The sequence below is a fragment of the Xyrauchen texanus genome, chromosome 37 (assembly GCF_025860055.1).
Source record: "Xyrauchen texanus isolate HMW12.3.18 chromosome 37, RBS_HiC_50CHRs, whole genome shotgun sequence".
Lineage (NCBI taxonomy): Eukaryota > Metazoa > Chordata > Actinopteri > Cypriniformes > Catostomidae > Xyrauchen > Xyrauchen texanus.
Genome location: NC_068312.1, coordinates 38,121,163 through 38,142,514, shown reverse-complemented (window position 1 = coordinate 38,142,514; position 21,352 = coordinate 38,121,163). Strand labels below are relative to the sequence as shown.

The following is a 21,352-nucleotide window of genomic DNA, read 5'->3' as shown; positions in this document are numbered from 1 at the left end:
AGCACAGCACGCGCAGAAGTCGCAGCCTGGACCCACGGCACAACGGCAGGTTGTACGCGCATCAGCGCTGGAATCAGAGCCTGGACCCACGGCACAACGGTCGGTTGTACGCGCATCAGCGTTGGAATCAGTGCCTCGACCCACGGCACAACGGTAGGTTGTACGCGCATCAGCGTTGGAATCAGTGCCTGGACCCACGGCACAACGGTAGGTTGTACGCGCATCAGCGTTGGAATCAGTGCCTGGACCCACGGCACAACGGTAGGTTGTACGCGCATCAGCGTTGGAATCGGAGCCTCGACCCACGGAACAACGGTAGGTTGTACGCGCATCAGCGCTGGAATCAGTGCCTCGACCCACGGAACAACGGTAGGTTGTACGCGCATCAGCGTTGGAATCAGTGCCTCGACCCACGGAACAACGGTAGGTTGTACGCGCATCAGCGCTGGAATCAGAGCCTGGACCCACGGCACAACGGTCGGTTGTACGCGCATCAGCGCTAGAATCAGAGCCTGGACCCACGGAACAACGGTCGGTTGTACGCGCATCAGCGTTGGAATCAGTGCCTCGACCCACGGAACAACGGTAGGTTGTACGCGCATCAGCGTTGGAATCAGTGCCTGGACCCACGGCACAACGGTAGGTTGTACGCGCATCAGCGTTGGAATCAGTGCCTGGACCCACGGCACAACGGTAGGTTGTACGCGCATCAGCGTTGGAATCAGTGCCTGGACCCACGGCACAACGGTAGGTTGTACGCGCATCAGCGTTGGAATCAGTGCCTCGACCCACGGAACAACGGTAGGTTGTACGCGCATCAGCGCTGGAATCAGAGCCTGGACCCACGGAACAACGGTAGGTTGTACGCGCATCAGCGTTGGAATCAGAGCCTGGACCCACGGAACAACGGTAGGTTGTACGCGCATCAGCGTTGGAATCAGTGCCTGGACCCACGGCACAACGGTAGGTTGTACGCGCATCAGCGTTGGAATCGGAGCCTCGACCCACGGAACAACGGTAGGTTGTACGCGCATCAGCGCTGGAATCAGTGCCTCGACCCACGGAACAACGGTAGGTTGTACGCGCATCAGCGCTGGAATCAGTGCCTCGACCCACGGAACAACGGTAGGTTGTACGCGCATCAGCGTTGGAATCAGTGCCTCGACCCACGGAACAACGGTAGGTTGTACGCGCATCAGCGCTGGAATCAGAGCCTGGACCCACGGCACAACGGTCGGTTGTACGCGCATCAGCGCTAGAATCAGAGCCTGGACCCACGGAACAACGGTCGGTTGTACGCGCATCAGCGTTGGAATCAGTGCCTCGACCCACGGAACAACGGTAGGTTGTACGCGCATCAGCGTTGGAATCAGTGCCTGGACCCACGGCACAACGGTAGGTTGTACGCGCATCAGCGTTGGAATCAGTGCCTGGACCCACGGCACAACGGTAGGTTGTACGCGCATCAGCGTTGGAATCAGTGCCTGGACCCACGGCACAACGGTAGGTTGTACGCGCATCAGCGTTGGAATCAGTGCCTCGACCCACGGAACAACGGTAGGTTGTACGCGCATCAGCGCTGGAATCAGAGCCTGGACCCACGGAACAACGGTAGGTTGTACGCGCATCAGCGTTGGAATCAGAGCCTGGACCCACGGAACAACGGTAGGTTGTACGCGCATCAGCGTTGGAATCAGTGCCTGGACCCACGGCACAACGGTAGGTTGTACGCGCATCAGCGTTGGAATCGGAGCCTCGACCCACGGAACAACGGTAGGTTGTACGCGCATCAGCGCTGGAATCAGTGCCTCGACCCACGGAACAACGGTAGGTTGTACGCGCATCAGCGCTGGAATCAGTGCCTCGACCCACGGAACAACGGTAGGTTGTACGCGCATCAGCGCTGGAATCAGTGCCTCGACCCACGGAACAACGGTAGGTTGTACGCGCATCAGCGCTGGAATCAGTGCCTCGACCCACGGAACAACGGTAGGTTGTACGCGCATCAGCGCTGGAATCAGTGCCTCGACCCACGGAACAACGGTAGGTTGTACGCGCATCAGCGTTGGAATCGGAGCCTCGACCCACGGAACAACGGTAGGTTGTACGCGCATCAGCGTTGGAATCGGAGCCTGGACCCACGGCACAACGGTCGGTTGTACGCGCATCAGCGTTGGAATCGGAGCCTCGACCCACGGAACAACGGTAGGTTGTACGCGCATCAGCGTTGGAATCAGTGCCTGGACCCACGGCACAACGGTAGGTTGTACGCGCATCAGCGCTGGAATCGCATCCTGGATGAACGTCCACACGCGCATCGTCGATGGAACCGCAGCCGGATAGATGAACGTCCACACGCGCATCGTCGATGGAACCGCAGCCGGATAGATGAACGTCCACACGCGCATCGTCGATGGAACCGCAGCCGGATAGATGAACGTCCACACGCGCATCAATTAATGAACTGAGAGCGAGTGCAAAATATTTATAAGCCATAAATGGGGTGTGTCTTATGACCGATGACATCACTCCAGCCCGAAAACAAAATTCCTTTCATTTCTTATTTCTTCGAGTCTTTCTAAAATGTGTTCTCAGGATTCTTCTCCAGCACTAAATATTCATGATTTCATTAGATTATGAATATATAGTGCTGGATATGTTGTAGTGATGTAAAGTTCTTTGGTTCAGGTGGATTTTGGGTGTGACTCTTCTGATCAAAGGTAAAACTTTACTGTCATCCAACAATAATTTAATAACAATAATTTAAAGACTTGTAAATTGGTTCAATATAACGCCTGACACATTTGAGCAGTTATAATGGAGATGATTGTTGTTTTCTAGGTGTGATTCTTTACAATGGAAAACCAAAGAATGTTCTTTATGAGTGAAGTCCTGCTGTACAAATATGAAATTATTACACGTGTCACATACAAACCTAATGAGGTTCATTCTGCTACACAAATAAAACAGTAAACCCACAAATCCACTGTCACTTCTCAAAACTGGAAAACCATTTTCATACAAACTACGTGAAGTTCCACGTGAACGGTCATATCAGACTGAACAACAAAACTCTCCAGAACAAGGAACAATATAATAAGAGTATTTTTCCATGATGCAGAACAATATATTTACTTTTGAAAGTTTGTGTTTAATTAATTATTATTAATTGCTGTAGGTAATATTGTCTTTCCATTACTTGCAGTATTTTTTCTTTAATGATTTACATGAAAATGATAAAGTATGATATAAACATCAGTTACAGATTTACCTGGTTGGTTGTCAGTCAGACAGCAGCTTCAATATACCACATATATATATATATTTATATAAACTCAACAAAAAAGAAACGTCTTCTCACTTTCAACAGCTTTTATTTTCAGCAAAATTAACATGTGTAAATATTTGTATGAACATTTGTATGAAAGATTCAACAACTAAGACATAAACTGAACAAGTTTCACAGACATGTGACTAACAGAAATGGAATAATGTGTCCCTGAACATATGGAGGGACCCTGAATGAACGTCCGTATGGTCGGTTACGCGCATCAGTGCTGGAATCACAGACACGTTCAGAGACGCCACAGGTGCAATGTTTACTCACCTCAGCCCTTTAGTGCACTGGACAGAGAGATGTGTACGCACAAAGTACACCATACTAAGTGAGATACTAAGTGCATTTTATTGAAAATTTACATTCAGCAGGTATTGCCAAGATCAGGTGAGATGGTGACGACCAACGTTTCCGAATCCAAACCACCAAGAACGCAAGACCGACCTTGATGTACTTGGTATTGAGAAACTTGAGACGCAGGTGAGAGTACGCGTCGCTAACCCGACCGCGCGTCCCAGCAGGAGTTGATCACCGGGAAGAGTATGTGAGTGGAGAGGCAACATCGCTGTCCTTTTCTCCATATCGAAGCGAGTTTTGAGGTCCGTTCTCGTGAGCGTTGGGTTCATAATTGATCGTTTATAGGCGATTTAAACATTCATTCTGTTGCTAGCTGAAGAAAGTTGTAAATACCTGATCCAATGTTGTACACAGCTGGTAAACGGCTAAAGCAAGAGGTATAACGCTTAACACAGTAGTCTACACCGACACCAAAACTGTACAACACTTGGAGATGCGGGTGTAACGTGTGTAAATATGTTAAATTACTGCATAAATGGGGACAGCGCCATCTAAAGGTGAATGATGGTATTTGACGAGTGGAGTAACTCCCACAGCAGAGCTAATGAGACATGCTGTGGGTAAGTGGCACATTTTGAGTGTCTAGAGAATTATCATTTAAAAGTACTAAAAACACATAAATAACAGCTCTATTGTGAATTGATCTCGTAATGAACATGTTCGGGATCTGTTGACATGTGTTTGGCGTCGAATGTGTTTTTTTATATTGAGTTATTCTGACTTTGTTTCACGAGGCTTGATCGTAATTCCTCCGTGTATTTTCTTGTGTTTCATTTAGGACTGATTCATTCTCTGTGTTACGAAATCATTATTTCCATTTTGTATCTCCATTATGCTGGTAATGTTGTAAAGTGTTATTGATTTTTCAGTTTAATTGATTAATTGCATTATATGTACTGAATTGCCCGTGTTCACCACTAGGTGGGGACGTTTCGTTTCATATTTAATTTATTTGAACTGTTCTAGAAAGAATTGAGTGAAAATGCTTATTGTAACTGTCAATTTGCTAAAATTGTACAAAGAGCTGATAAGAATTTATCACTGTATGATCACAAAGTTAAAAGATTTAAAAGGAAAAAGAACTGTTTTAATTAAAACAGAGCAGAGCTAATGAGACATGCTGTGGGACTGATTCATTCTCTGTGTCACGAAACCGTTATTTCCATTTTTGTATCTCCATTATGCAGTAAATAGACCACTCTGGCAAGACCGTCACACGGGCGTACAGCTTTCACATGAGCAAACCACCGGCGTATCTTTGGAAAAGACAAGACTGGTGGATTTACTGTGTCCTCAGGAATATTAATCGTAGTGAATTCAGGTGTTTCGTCGAGCATTTTTAAGATGATTGAAGAACGGCTGATCCTGCTCCAGTCTTCCTTCTGTCTCTCGATGTCGGTCCACAATGAGAGCGAGTGAAAAAGCAGGTCTATATTTCAAGGTGCGTACACACCAGTGGCGGCTGCTGGTCTTTCAAAGAGGGGAAGCTCATTTTCGGCCTACATTATAAACTTATTTACCCTATTTTTTGCACTAAATCAATCTTAGGTGTTGATCTGCCCTGCTGTTTAATTCAAATTTTTTCCTCGTAAGGAAGACTTTCAAATGGCTTCGCCAAAATCAGGTCGACAATATTAGCACAGTCTGCCATCGTGCGCAGTTTCACCCGTACGACGCAAGCCTAGCCTACTGTATGAACAAACGAACGAACGAACGAACGCTCTTAAACAAAATATATTAAACTTGGTAAAACTGAAACAAGGAATGTGGTGTATAATTGTGTGAAATGTATTATGCAAATTGACTAGCAATTTCGCCAAACAAATATAAAGAAATAGGTTGCAGCAGTTTGTCTTTCGACTACACTTGAGAAATCCGCGATGGGACTGAGCGCGAAATAGCTTCAGTGACTTCTTATAGTACAGATTCGCTGTCAATCAAAAGGAGATGCAGTCTTTCGACAGATCCTCCAATCATCACGCTGAAGCCCGAGTCCGGCCAGCCCACTCTCATTCACCCCCAGAGACGCTGAGCGTCCGTGGGCGGGACATAATCGCAGCATTTATCCAATGACCGTCTATTTTCGAGCACTGAAAAAACTGTTCAGAGCAGCCCCATTGAAGTCAATGGACGCTCGGCTTCAACAGGGAAATGCACTGACGCTACGGGAATGTATGAGAAGTAAATCGAGTCAGCCGACCTGCTATATGTAATGTAGCTGATTCTGAACGAACTCGTCTTCGAGATGAACGTGTTCTAACGCATTTTTAGTCAATAAATTGTTTACACAATAGTACGTATTTGACCATTATTTTTTTGACATTATAGGGGAAGCCTTGCAGTCTTAAAGAAATCCCCACTGGTACACACTGCCAGCGACATCGCGCACGACAGCGACTCCATCCCATTCATTTTCAATGAGAGCACAGAGCGACATCCGGCGACACGAGCTGTCGTGACCATTGGCGACTAGATGTGGGCGTGTCCAGCGACGCGACAAAGTTGAGACAAGTTCAACTTTATTCAAATGAAGAGCGACTAACGGAAGCGACAGCCAATAGGAGAGAAGACGGGAGAGCTCACGTGATCCTTCTCTCTCTCTCGGCTCCTGCAGTAACGGAAAGATGGATGAAATGCTAATTCTTGCTGTTAGAAATTTTCCAGTGCTCTATGATATGTCTCTTCCCAAGTACAACCAGAGGTTAAATTGGGCCGGAGCGCACCGGAGCGCAGCTCCGCCTCCTCGGGTCCACAACACACCCTGCCGGAGCTCAGCTCCGTCTCCTTCAGGACCAAATATTGTTATTCCACTTGAATTATATTTAATCTCCTGACTCCTGACAAATACATGGCATATGAGACTGAATAATATACACAGAGACACCCAGGCTACATGGAATTATCAGACGTCATAAATGCATTAATCGCTGATTCAGCACCCCGCCCACAGCCATCAAGGGAAAACTGTCACAATTCTAAGCGTAACAGCGACGTTACCATGGAAACCCGCTAACGGCTAGAGCGATCGAATATATCCTGCTCCTGTCTGTAACTTTATCTCAGTGTTTCTCAACTGGTTTTTACTTCAGGACAGATTTTATATTGGACATCAAGTGTCGACCTGCCATAGATTAAACATAACCTGTATTTAATGTGTCCTGAGTTGCATTTCCTTTTATGTTGCATAGTTGTGTTCATGGTTTTCAGTATGAACATGCATCAAGTGACATTATTTTTGTTGTTGATGTCAAAATCTACAGAAACTGTACTTATATGGGCCCATTATTATGACATTTGTTACCTAATATTACATTTTTATACACAGAAGGAAAGGCTCCTCATTACCATGGTTAGGTCAGTGTTAGTCTTAAATAATAGTAATAATAATAAATTTATGTATTTATGAAAAATACATACTAGCTTAAACCAGGGGCGTGTCTAGGGGGAGGCTGGGGGAGGCAGTGCCTCCCCTAGGATTAGCTCTGCCTCCCCTGAGAATTTGAGAGCTTCAGCCCCGAATGTTTTGAGTGTAGCCCTGAATGTATTTTGAATAGTTGACTGACAAATATGAAACCGGACAAAAGCCTATGTAAACCCCCGAAATCATAAGTTGCCTTATTTCATTGTGCTTTGGCTTTGCACATACTGCATACAGCCTGTAAAAATAGACATAGCATATTAGCATAATCTAGCCTATAGAATAAGTTCCTCTCGGTAGCCTATGGGCGACTCCGTTTCTTCCTCTCTGTTGAATATGCAGCAGGTAGAGGAGGAGCTTGCACAGTCTTTGACATCAACTAACGTTACTTAGTGGCGAGTTAACGGCAATTAGTAGGAAAGAGAGCAAAAATTAAGCAAATGAGGCTTTGGAGATTTTTCCGAAAGAAGTCAGTGGGTAAGAATTCACATTTGTTTTTGTCCTTAAAGTCTTAAGATCATCATCTAGCTGGCTTTCACCCACAGTAGGCTAAACCTCAAGAGTTGTAGCCTCTAACCTCCTTGTTTAGATTGACAGCTTGGTAGCTCCGAGTTAACGTAGTCGCCTCTCACGCGGTTCGAGCCCCGTTCGGAGTGTACTTTTCTTGTTTATCAGATGTTGTTTTCGCTAAGGATAACCAATAAGCATTAACATAAAATGTATGTGTGACTTGTTTTGTGATATTAGTTTGTAGGAAATATACACTTTGATTTGATTAAATGGTTTTGTAGAGTGTAGCAAAGATGAGCAACAGACTGAGGAGCAGCAGCAGCAGCTGTGCCAGAATCAGGCATGGAAACTGGTAACAATTAATCAGTCACTTTACTTTAGAGAAAGTTAAAAGTGAAACATTGTTTATCTCAATGATCCTAATGAAAGGATTTTGACAGATGAATTATTCTCATAGAGATGATGAGAATTATATACAGTTCGATGCCATAGTGTGTCAATGAACTTAGACTAAAGTCATTCATGTATTGCTTTAACTTAGGATCTTAAACATCATTTTGACTATTTATGTCAAAAAATATAAATTATTTATATTCAATAAATTTTTTACCTCACTTTACTCACTATAATATAACTCTTTTGTGATGACTTTATGTTAATGTACATGAAAATTCAAGAATCATGATAGATCTAAGGGCAATCCCACTGATCTGCTCTTCCCAATACATTTTCTTCAATGGTATTGGTCCACAATTTGACATATGTAGCACTTGATGAATTAGTTGTTTGAAGCTGATTTGCAATAAGTTATGTGCTGTATCTGTTCTTTTGCATCACAGATGATTCAGGGAGGAGAGAGGATGAGTTGAGGATAGTACTAGAGTGGAAGATTTAGGAACTGTAGAAACAGGCCCAGCCAGAGCAAAACTCAAAGAATAACCACTCACCAGCTTTGGACTACAGGGAAGTGGTTGCTAGTGTGAAAATAAAATTGTCTGGGCTAAGCCCGGATGTCCTTCAATGCTGGAAACGCCTCTGCATCTGATGATAAATTACAATTTAAAAGTGGATTGTTTTGTGGATATTTTTCCATCGCTAGCAGATGAGTGAGGTCTGACACAACAAAAATCCAGTTTAAGCCCTATAGTCTAATAGGGGCCCTGTGCCTATCTCTGGGTTCCTGGCTTAGAAAAAGATATGCACTAAAACAGATTGTGTGTAGTATAGCTTAATTTTGCACCTATTTTTTCAATTGTTTATGTTGCCCCCCAAACATGATATCCTGGTAACCCCTCTGGCTTAAACACATCTTGAAATTTAAACTGCCACTGTTGATGTCTACATTCTATCTTTAGATTATTTCATATGAAACTGAAACATTTTGTCAAAATATAACAGTTACATTTACTCTTGTAAAATCCTGAAACAAATTTGTAAAGGTGATGGTGTGTAATATTTTAATATTGTGTAATAGTTCATATTTTTTACTATTTTGGTTAAGGGGCCACAGCGGGTTTTAAGTAGTGCATGGGGTTCCACATTTTATTGCTTTTGAGATACAATGTTCTGCATTTATTTGGTTTTTGTAACTTTTAAGCCCAGAAATAGTTGTGTAGCTACTCAATTTTCTGAAGTGTATCTGTGACTAGTGAGACTATTCTGCAATTGCCTAAAGAATTGTATTGCTCTACAAAGATAGATACTTTTCTATCAGGCATTAAAAACTCAATAAAGGCGGAGATTATACATTTATTTTGCCAACTCTACTTCCCTGTTCATTTATTATTCAGTTTGAATAATAATAATAAAAAAAATGTATAGAACGACTAATGTTTGTCGCAAAGCGGACGAGTTTACTCTTTATTTTCTTTCTAAAACTTGTCATGATGCGTTTCTCCTCGATGGTTTTTCAACACTCAACAGAATAACACAGGCTGCATGAATATGATAAATAATTACTGCATGACTTACATTAACATTCAGGTGCGAAGGGACTTCAACGTTTCTAAATTGCACAAATAAAAAATACATTTACATATTCGTCTCTGGCTTGCAATATTTTCAAACATGTTCATTTTCCGAGGGTGAAATCCATTGCCTGCCTGTTAACATTCAAGATAAAAAATAATAATAAAATAAGTGAATTGTAAAGTATTTGTCTTTGTTTGAATAACTACTCAACCCTAACTTACACATTAATACTGGAAAAAGAGCCCCTTTGGTGTAAAAACACATTAAGTCATTTTACGGCGGGATTTTGAATGATGACCATTCACCGTAAATTAGGGCTCCCCCTCCCAACAGAAGCCAATTTAAACACTGAGTACAACAACGACATTTTTAAGAAAAATACTGCGTGGAAAGGTGTATCTGACATCACGGGGATTTTATGGACCCAGACAGACCGGCGTTTGCGTTTTCGCCGCAGATAAACCGCCGCTCTGGCAAACAGCACGCCTTGTTTCTAATTCATCTTTGATATAAAGCATTTTATGTACTGATTCCATTTATATTTAGTCTTTTCCCTCCAAAATGTTTGTTTTAGTGGCAAGAAAAGAGATTCGCTGTCAACAGCAATGGAATGACATCCGTGAATGTCATTTATAAACGTTACTAGGCAACCAGTAGTGGGAACGCCCACTAGCGACTTCACCGCCAGCCACTGGCGACCTGCAGCGACAAAGTCTCTGGCACTGTGAACGCACCTTAAGCCATATGAATGGGGCGTGTCTTAACAGATGTCAGATTCGTGTCACAATAAACACTTTCAGGAGGGGAATTCCAGCTTTCATTTCTTATTTCTTTCCTTCGAGTCTTTCTAATGAAGTCTGTTGATCATTTTGAGAAAACTGAAATTAAATGTGTTCTCATTATTCTCCTCCAGCACTAAATATTCATGATTGCATTAGATTATGAATATATAGTGCTGGATATGTTGTAGTGATGTAAAGTACTTTGGTACTTTTTGGACTTTCTTAATTTAAATCAAAAGATTCAAAGAGAAACATTTGAGAAAAAAAAGAACGTTTAAAAAACGGAGATATAACGATCGTTGTTGCCTTCCTGACCAGTTTTCTCTTTGTCTTCTCATCACTTTTGGAGGGACGTCCCGTTCTTGATAATGTCACTGTTGTGCCATACTTTCTCCACTTGTTGATGACGGTCTTCACTGTGTTTTATGGCATGTCAAGTGCCTTGGAAATGCTTTTGTAGCCTCACCTGAGCGATTTCAACAATGAGATCCCGTTGATGCTTTGTAAGCTCTTTGTGGCCCGTGACTCTTGTAGTAGCGCGCAAACAAGATGATGTCAGAAAAATCCGGCAGATCTATCTAAAGCAGACTAATTGTGAATTGAAGGATAAATTAGGTGTATCTCCAGGCAGTGTCTTGTACAGGTGTTGATAGAAAATCAGAGAAACCGCTTCTGGAGAAAATTCACGCTGAAATGACAACATATGTAAAGGTGACACTTCTTATGACGAGTTTGTGTATAATTGTTGTTAATAAGTTATTTAAAAACATAGTTAACTATGGTTTTACTTCAGTAATATTGTAGTAGTAACCATGGTTACTATGGTTTAACTAAATATCATGATAAAACGAGTTATTGTCGTGAAACCATGTTTAACTTTTGTAAGGTAAACAAAACAGAAGTCTATAATTTTCTGTTTAGGCTCACAAATATAAAACAAATTAAATATTGACTTGTATTATGAATAAAAATTATATTTTAAATGACTAATTTTATCCCAAGAAATCGCCATGGTTCGCCAGTAGCCAGTAATAAGTGGTATCGCCCATCACTAACCTGTCAGACCGAGTGTCAACCTGTTGATGTTTGAGTACCAAGAAGACAAATGGCAGGTATGTTTGTGGTGTTATTAACGGCTGCACAATTAATCGTAAAAAAAATCAAAACCGCGATATGACCTTGTGCGATTATTAAATGGTAAAGGGCTGCAATTTAATTAAATAAATATTCTGCTCCCATCAAAGTTTATTTGCGCTGCTCTGTCCAGTCTATATTCAATTAGCGCATTGTTACTGTGTTTTCAGAGCGGTTCTGTGCTCCACAACTCCCTCTCATGCTTATAGTAACAGAAGTGAGTTCGGTTCCGTTTGTTTACATGCGCTAAACGCTTTATTTACACTAAACTGGTGCGTCCTGCTTGAAACGGTTTTTATTAGCAGTCGCTGCATCTCAGCCTCCGACAAGCACAGGTATCATAATAATAACAACACAGAATACAAGATGGGGTATAATTCAAACGTCTTTATTAAATGATTGCTGAGAAAACATCATTAACAGTAACACCTGTAGAGTCTAGAAACTTCTCTTCATTCTCCTGTCATTTGTTTACCTCTCACGAGAGAGAGCGTGTCGCACTTATAACACTCCCCGCGGAAACAAGTGAAAGCGGAACTAATATTACCAACATCCAACAAAATGAAAAGGAAGGAACATACATATAATAAATCTATATACAATTTTTAATTACAATACTATAATGCATTGCTAAATTAAATATAATAAAATAATGAATGCAAATAATTAAATGATGACAAACTAACCAAAATGTTCACTTCAAATGTAATTTCACCAATGGGTTATCAGTTCAACTTCAGTATGACATTAAGCCTCATTCTTTAGGACTATCTTATATACAGTAAAGAATAGTTTGTATAAGCAAACTCGTTTTTAAGTCCTAGAATAAAGAGTAACATTTATATTTTGTGTATACTGAATTATTCAATCAACCAACATTATTTTTGACAGCAAAAACTAGACAACAACTGGATTTACCAACAGGGAAATGTTGAGCAGAAAGTTGAGCAGAAAGTTTACATATAACCGGTGTTGACAGAGCTGCTGATACAAGTGAAATGATCAGCATCGATTGAAGAGATGAAAAGAAAATTGGAGATCGGTACCGGATGTTAAAATCCTGACTGGAGCATCCCAAATATTCAAGTTGACTGAAACATTAAACTGCATTCATTTAGTTTCTCATTCATTCATCCACAACAACAACCTTCTACAACATTTTCCCGCCATTGGCTTTTTATGTGTAGGCTACAGATCTAGGAACACTGAAAATATACACAAAATACAATTTTGTGATTACAATGAAGATAATTGGAGCATGCAGGTAATGCCAAGACCAGGTGTGATGGTGACGATCATACGGTGTCATCCCTGCAAAAATCCTCTTTGTGGCCCGTGAATTCTGTAGCAGCATGCAACCAAGATGATGTCATAAAAGTCCTACAAGAAAAGCTGTGATTTATTTGGAGTTAATCAGAGTCACTTCAGGTGAAGATTATAGGGGTGTAGTATTTCACATGATGATTGGTTGATTCTGAAGTTTTTTATTTGTATGTTTTGTTTTCTCTGAAATGTGTCACTTTGGTTTTCAGTGGCATTGCATAGGTTGTCATTTTTACATTAAAGGAGCACAAATTCTGATATATTTTTATCACAAAAACCTGCTGTTATAACAGAGGTGTGCAGACTTTTTATATCCACTGTGTATATGGATGGATGGATGGATGGATGGAAATAAATGAAAAAGTGGATGGATGAAAGGATGTAGGTAAATAAATGAAAAAGTGGATGGATGGATGAAAGGATGTAGGTAAATAAATGAAAATGTGGATGGATGAAAAGATGTAGGTAAATAAATGAAAAAGTGGATGGATGTAGGTAAATAAATGAAAAAGTGGATGGATGGATGAAAGGATGTAGGTAAATAAATGAAAAAGTGGATGGATGGATGAAAAGATGTAGGTAAATAAATGAAAAAGTGGATGGATGAAAAGATGTAGGTAAATAAATGAAAAAGTGGATGGATGGATGGATGTAGGTAAATAAATGAAAATGTGGATGGATGGATGGATGAAAAGATGTAGGTAAATAAATGAAAATATGGATGGATGAAAAGATGTAGGTAAATAAATGAAAAAGTGGATGGATGGATGAAAGGATGTAGGTAAATAAATGAAAATGTGGATGGATGAAAAGATGTAGGTAAATAAATGAAAAAGTGGATGGATGAAAGGATATAGGTAAATAAATGAAAATGTGGATGGATGAAAAGATGTAGGTAAATAAATGAAAAAGTGGATGGATGGATGGATGGATGAAAGGATGTAGGTAAATAAATGAAAATTTGGATGGATGAAAAGATGTAGGTAAATAAATGAAAAAGTGGATGGATGGATGGATGGATGGATGAAAAGATGTAGGTAAATAAATGAAAAAGTGGATGGATGGATGAAAGGATGTAGGTAAATAAATGAAAATGTGGATGGATGAAAGGATGTAGGTAAATAAATGAAAATGTGGAAGGATGAAAAGATGTAGGTAAATAAATGAAAAAGTGGATGGATGGATGAAAGGATGTAGGTAAATGAAAATGTGGATGGATGAAAAGATGTAGGTAAATAAATGAAAAAGTGGATGGATGGATGAAAGGATGTAGGTAAATAAATGAAAATGTGGATGGATGGATGGATGAAAAGATGTAGGTAAATAAATGAAAATGTGGATGGATGAAAAGATGTAGGTAAATAAATGAAAATGTGGATGGATGAAAAGATGTAGGTAAATAAATGAAAAAGTGGATGGATGGATGAAAGGATGTAGGTAAATAAATGAAAATGTGGATGGATGAAAAGATGTAGGTAAATAAATGAAAACGTAGATGGATGGATGGATGAAAAGATGTAGGTAAATAAATGAAAAAGTGGATGGATGGATGAAAGGATGTAGGTAAATAAATGAAAATGTGGATGGATGGATGGATGAAAAGATGTAGGTAAATAAATGAAAAAGTGGATGGATGGATGAAAGGATGTAGGTAAATAAATGAAAATGTGGATGGATGAAAGGATGTAGGTAAATAAATGAAAATGTGGATGGATGAAAGGATGTAGGTAAATAAATGAAAAAGTGGATGGATGGATGGAAGGATGTAGGTAAATAAATGAAAATGTGGATGGATGAAAAGATGTAGGTAAATAAATGAAAAAGTGGATGGATGGATGGATGAAAAGATGTAGGTAAATAACTGAAAAAGTGGATGGATGGATGGATGAAAGGATGTAGGTAAATAAATGAAAATGTGGATGGATGAAAAGATGTAGGTAAATAAATGAAAAAGTGGATGGATGGATGAAAGGATGTAGGTAAATAAATGAAAATGTGGATGGATAAAAAGATGTAGGTAAATAAATGAAAAAGTGGGTTGGATGTATGAAAGGATGTAGGTAAATAAATGAAAAAGTGGATGGATGGATGAAAGGATGTAGGTAAATAAATGAAAATGTGGATGGATGGATGGATGAAAGGATGTAGGTAAATAAATGAAAATGTGGATGGATAAAAGATGTAGGTAAATAAATGAAAAAGTGGATGGATGGATGAAAGGATGTAGGTAAATAAATTAAAATGTGGATGGATGAAAGGATGTAGGTAAATAAATGAAAATGTGGATGGATGAAAAGATGTAGGTAAATAAATGAAAAGGTGGATGGATGGATGGATGAAAGGATGTAGGTAAATAAATGAAAATGTGGATGGATGAAAAGATGTAGGTAAATAAATGAAAAAGTGGATGGATGGATGGATGAAAAGATGTAGGTAAATAAATGAAAAAGTGGATGGATGGATGAAAGGATGTAGGTAAATAAATGAAAATGTGGATGGATGAAAAGATGTAGGTAAATAAATGAAAAAGTGGATGGATGGATGAAAGGATGTAGGTAAATAAATGAAAATGTGGATGGATGAAAAGATGTAGGTAAATAAATGAAAAAGTAGATGGATGGATGGATAGATGTAGGTAAATGAAAAAGTGGATGGATGGATGGATGAAAAGATGTAGGTAAATAAATGAAAAAGTGGATGGATGGATGAAAGGATGTAGGTAAATAAATGAAAATGTGGATGAATGAAAGGATGTAGGTAAATAAATGAAAAAGTGGATGGATGGATGGATGAAAGGATGTAGGTAAATAAATGAAAAAGTGGATGGATGGATGAAAGGATGTAGGTAAATAAATGAAAATGTGGATGGATGAAAAGATGTAGGTAAATAAATGAAAAAGTGGATGGATGGATGAAAGGATGTAGGTAAATAAATGAAAATGTGGATGGATGAAAAGATGTAGGTAAATAAATGAAAATGTGGATGGATGAAAAGATGTAGGTAAATAAATGAAAAAGTGGATGGATGGATGAAAGGATGTAGGTAAATAAATGAAAATGTGGATGGATGAAAAGATGTAGGTAAATAAATGAAAAAGTGGATGGATGGATGAAAAGATGTAGGTAAATAAATGAAAAAGTGGATGAATGAAAGGATGTAGGTAAATAAATGAAAATGTGGATGGATGAAAAGATGTAGGTAAATAAAGGAAAAAGTGGATGGATGGATAAAAGGATGTAGGTAAATAAATGAAAATGTGGATGGATGAAAAGATGTAGGAAAATAAATGAAAAAGTGGATGGATGAATGAAAGGATGTAGGTAAATAAATGAAAATGTGGATGGATGGATGGATGAAAAGATGTAGGTAAATAAATGAAAAAGTGGATGGATGGATGAAAAGATGTAGGTAAATAAATGAAAAAGTGGATGGATGGATGAAAGGATGTAGGTAAATAAATGAAAATGTGGATGGATGGATGGATGAAAAGATGTAGGTAAATAAATGAAAAAGTGGATGGATGGATGAAAGGATGTAGGTAAATAAATGAAAATGTGGATGGATGAAAGGATGTAGGTAAATAAATGAAAAAGTGGATGCATGGATGGATGAAAAGATGTAGGTAAATAAATGAAAAAGTGGATGGATGGATGAAAGGATGTAGGTAAATAAATGAAAATGTGGATGATGAAAGGATGTAGGTAAATAAATGAAAAAGTGGATGGATGAAAAGATGTAGGTAAATAAATGAAAAAGAGGATGGATGGATGAAAGGATGTAGGTAAATAAATGAAAATGTGGATGGATGGATGAAAAGATGTGGGTAAATAAATGAAAAAGTGGATGGATGGATGAAAGGATGTAGGTAAATAAATGAAAATGTGGATGGATGGATGAAAAGATGTGGGTAAATAAATGAAAAAGTGGATGGATGGATGAAAGGATGTAGGTAAATAAATGAAAATGTGGATGGATGAAAGGATGTGGATGAAAGGATGTAGGTAAATAAATGAAAAAGTGGATGGATGGATGAAAGGCTGTAGGTAAATAAATGAAAAAGTGGATGGATGGATGAAAGGATGCAGGTAAATAAATGAAAAAGTGGATGGATGGATGAAAGGATGTAGGTAAATAAATGAAAATGTGGATGGATGAAAGGATGTAGGTAAATAAATGAAAATGTGTATGGATGGATGGATGAAAAGATGTAGGTAAATAAATGAAAAAGTGGATGGATGGATGAAAGGATGTAGGTAAATAAATGAAAATGTGGATGGATGAAAGGATGTAGGTAAATGAAAATATGGATGGATGAAAAGATGTAGGTAAATAAATGAAAAAGTGGATGGATGGATGAAAGGATGTAGGTAAATGAAAATGTGGATGGATGAAAAGATGTAGGTAAATAAATGAAAAAGTGGATGGATGGATGAAAGGATGTAGGTAAATAAATGAAAATGTGGATGGATGAAAAGATGTAGGTAAATAAATGAAAATGTGGATGGATGAAAGGATGTAGGTAAATAAATGAAAATGTGGATGGATGAAAGGATGTATGTAAATAAATGAAAATGTGGATGGATGAAAAGATGTAGGTAAATAAATGAAAAAGTGGATGGATGGATGAAAGGATGTAGGTAAATAAATGAAAATGTGGATGGATGAAAGGATGTAGGTAAATAAATGAAAAAGTGAATGGATGGATGAAAAGATGTAGGTAAATAAATGAAAAAGTGGATGGATGGATGAAAGGATGTAGGTAAATAAATGAAAAAGTGAATGGATGGATGAAAAGATGTAGGTAAATAAATGAAAAAGTGGATGGATGGATGAAAGGATGTAGGTAAATAAATGAAAATGTGGATGGATGGATGGATGAAAAGATGTAGGTAAATAAATGAAAAAGTGGATGGATGGATGAAAAGATGTGGGTAAATAAATGAAAAAGTGGATGGATGAAAGGATGGATGTAGGTAAATGAAAAAGTGGATGGATGGATGGAGTAAGATGATGTTTAGTCCAACCACAGTCAGGAGAGAGAGAGATTTCGGCTATTCATTGATTTCATAATTTTTTTTATATTTTGGAGGATCAGTAAACAATATATTAAGAATTAATTTATTGAAATAAATTTTGATATAGGCTAAGTGCATAATTTGCTTATGATTTCTAAGCTGATAATTCCTCCACATGGAGAGAAAAAAATGTATATCTTATTTTGTTTGAGGCCCTTATTTTGAGCGTTTTTTACCAGATTAAGTCTCTTTTTTTTATTGAGAGATCTGGTAACACTGCAACCGGTATATCACCCACCCTTTGCACAGACTACTGTCACTTTAAGTGAGCATACAGTTTATGCTCCGAATGAACCGAAAAAATGAACGAGTTCATAAAGTCAGTTATTATGTTTGAAACACTTCAAAGCAAACGAAACAAAACATGTGTGAGAATATGAGACACTGACCTGCTACTCAGGAAGCAGTTTTGTATGACTTTGATGATAAAAGCCGCAGCTTCCTTCTCACTGACTCCAGGATTGAATCGCTGCCTACGACACATTTCAACAGCTTCAACTTCTCTCAAGAGATCACAGGAGAAACATTTAAACTTGGTATTGGAGGAGGGAGTGGGGGCAAGGATTGTATAAAACGTCAAGTCTGCATCTAGAGATGCAAGGGTGCGCCTTATGCAATTTACGATTTTTTTATTGATTCTGTTGCACCCCCTTTAGAATGTATAAGCTTGTCTTAAAGACACGCCCACCTGCTGGTGGTGCCAATCAGAAGATGGAGACATAACCCATGTTTTTTGGGGGATGTGGTTGAGGGTTCAGAGCTTTGTGTGTGATGTGATGAACATTTTGTTATCGTTTTGCACCAGACTGTGTGTTTTGGGTGATCGGGCGGTTCTGAATGTGGGTGATCACACCTGGTCCTGACCGGTGTGATGATTGGCAGGCGGGTAATCCTCATGGGATGGAGGTCGTCTGTTGCGCCCTCATTTCATGAGTGGTGCTTCAAGTTGGGCAGGGTGGTGGCATTTGAGGATTTAGTATATAGAAGTCTGGGCAACCTGGATATATGGATATATGGATATATGGAATGCAGTTTTTGTAGCCACAGGCGTGCCAAAATTAACCGCTAGTTGGAAGAAAACCAGATACCGAAGGAAGAGCTATCCCGAAAGATGGATGAGCATTTCTTGAAAGATGATGACATGAAGGTCAGGTACTACACTGGGCTTCCATGTTTTGCTGTTGTGATGGGTGTGCTGACGCAGCTTCTTCCCTGCTTACCACAGACTTTTCAGATGCTCCTCTTAACTCCGATGCACCTGAATGAGTCTGAATGTCATTCCAGCACATTGCACAACTCTTCTGCATAGATCGAAAGACTGTCCACCACGTTCACATTTACTCACCTCAGTCCTTTAGTGCACTGGTCAGAGAGACATGTGAAAGAGATGCCAGAGAGATGTGTACGCACCACTAAGTGAGACCGTACCAGTGAGCACGGTGCTCCACGTGAAGCGAAGACATGATATTCCTTAATAATATTGTGACTGTGTGCTGTGCCTTAACTAACATGTGCCCCAGTTTTTATGAAACCATAAACAATAACATAAAACCATGTGAACTGCATATGAACTGCATATGATGCATTAACAGTGTTATTCACATGTTGGAAACCACGTGTTACAATAATAAATAATGTATCGCAGGAATGGAATTCTGAATATCTTTATTTGTGTAACAAAATATGCTGAAGTAAATATAGTTCACAGTATCAATGTAGTGCAAATACAGCAGGTAAAAGTAAAGTGGCAGTGCAACCTTCAAGTACTGACAATTGACATAAAAAAGGCAGTAGACAATTAAAATACAAAAGGTAAAATGAAAATGACTGCACTGAAAATTCACAGAATTAATATAGTGCAAATACAGCAGGTACAATTAAAGTGGCAGTGCAAAGTTCAAGTACTGACAACATGTCAATTAAAATAACAAAAAATATCACCTGACCACTCTGTGTTCGTACATATCGACCCCATTAATTTCCTTTATTTTCTCGAAGTGCCGCTCTCGGTAAGGAATCGTGCACTTGATCTGCGCTCAGTCCATTAGTGTTTTAGCTCTGTTGTTTTGTGTTTGTTGTGGCTGTGTGTTACAGTCTATAGGGTATATCCTAAAATATGGAGGCCACTACCCAGAATACAATGCGCCATGATGTAGTTGCCCATTTTCTATAACTTAGAAAATGAAACTGTAATATATATATATATATAAAGTCTCAACAGTCATTGTGTAATTAGATAAAATACGATGGTAAATTGTGTATAAAAATAAATGATTAAATAATATGTGCATTTAGAAACCCCAGTGAGCAAGCCAAAGGCGACTGTGGCAAGGAACATAAAACTCCATAAGATGTGGATTAATGGAGAAAAATAACCTTGGGGAAACCAGACTCACTGTGGGGGCCAGTTCCCTCTGGCTAACATCATGAATATAATGTAAATATTACTTGTGTATAAAGTCATGGTTTAAAATGATTAAACTAAGTAAGTGTTAAGGGTCAGTGTTTAAACATCGATTGTGTTTGAACTGTAAGATTAATGATTAATGTCTTTGTCCATCCTGGATTAACTGCAGAAGTTCACATTGATGTATCGTCCTTGTTAATTGGCTGATGAAGGCTTTAATTGATAGTCTATGTTTTCCATTATAAGAGTGTAGTCCATCATTAGACTGAGATGATGAAGGCAGAGATCAGTGAGGTGCATCACAGTTCATCCGATTGGTCATTACGGAGAGGTCTATCCTAAATCCGTTGTTTAGGCAGTGGCATATGAAGTATCCTATGAAAAGCCAAATTATGTGTTAATGTTCCCATTATTACTCATCATAATTCAATTTTTACTAGTAAGAATTTCCAATTAGAGAGCTCTGAATATTTACTTGTCGTAAGTTTCCATTGACTCATTTTTAATAACATAGCACTGAAAGTGAATTATTACTAGTAAATAAATAACATTAAATATATGTTTAATTGCTGATCTCTGTAATTGAATTTGACATTTTTACTTTTTAGAAATTCACTAATTAAAAATGAAAATGGTAATTTGCTGAATGCTTCAAATATTTGGTAACATGCAATGTTTTATATTTGATTGGTATAAAGCCACATTTGCCCAGAAGGAAAGATTCAAACTACTAAATAATACATAAACACATACCCATGTTCATCTGTGTTTATTCTTGTTGGATGCAAATTTATATAAGCTATATAAGCTTACAATGTTTTAAATAATCTAAAAATATTTCTTGCTAATATTTACAATACAACACACATGACCTTTATTTTGAAATGTAGCCTAAACCAAGGCGGGATTTGAAAAGAGAAATGGGTGTAACCGCTTCTGTTGGCATCTCATGAATTTATGAAGTTTTTACTAGTAAGAATGTAATTGTAGAGCTCTATAATTCTTACAAGTAAAAAATGTATTGTGGAGCTCTGCAA

General features: G+C 38.9%; 2 protein-coding genes across 2 annotated transcripts in view; one reads left to right on the top strand and one right to left on the bottom strand.

Moving 5' to 3' along the window:
* LOC127630605 (uncharacterized) overlaps positions 1-2,468 on the top strand; it is a 6,126-nt gene extending 3,658 nt beyond the window's left edge. The window contains exons 4-5 of the mRNA XM_052108216.1: positions 504-1,075; positions 1,724-2,468. Coding sequence (XP_051964176.1) covers positions 504-1,075; positions 1,724-2,468 — 1,317 coding nt within the window. The remainder of the gene's footprint in view (positions 1-503; positions 1,076-1,723) is intronic.
* Positions 2,469-12,765: 10,297 nt separating this feature from the next.
* pi4kab (phosphatidylinositol 4-kinase, catalytic, alpha b) overlaps positions 12,766-21,352 on the bottom strand; it is a 74,352-nt gene continuing 65,765 nt past the window's right edge. The window contains exons 54-55 of the mRNA XM_052109210.1: positions 18,298-18,381; positions 12,766-12,889 (exon numbers count right to left, since the gene is read on the bottom strand). Coding sequence (XP_051965170.1) covers positions 12,805-12,889; positions 18,298-18,381 — 169 coding nt within the window. The 3' untranslated portion in view covers positions 12,766-12,804. The remainder of the gene's footprint in view (positions 12,890-18,297; positions 18,382-21,352) is intronic.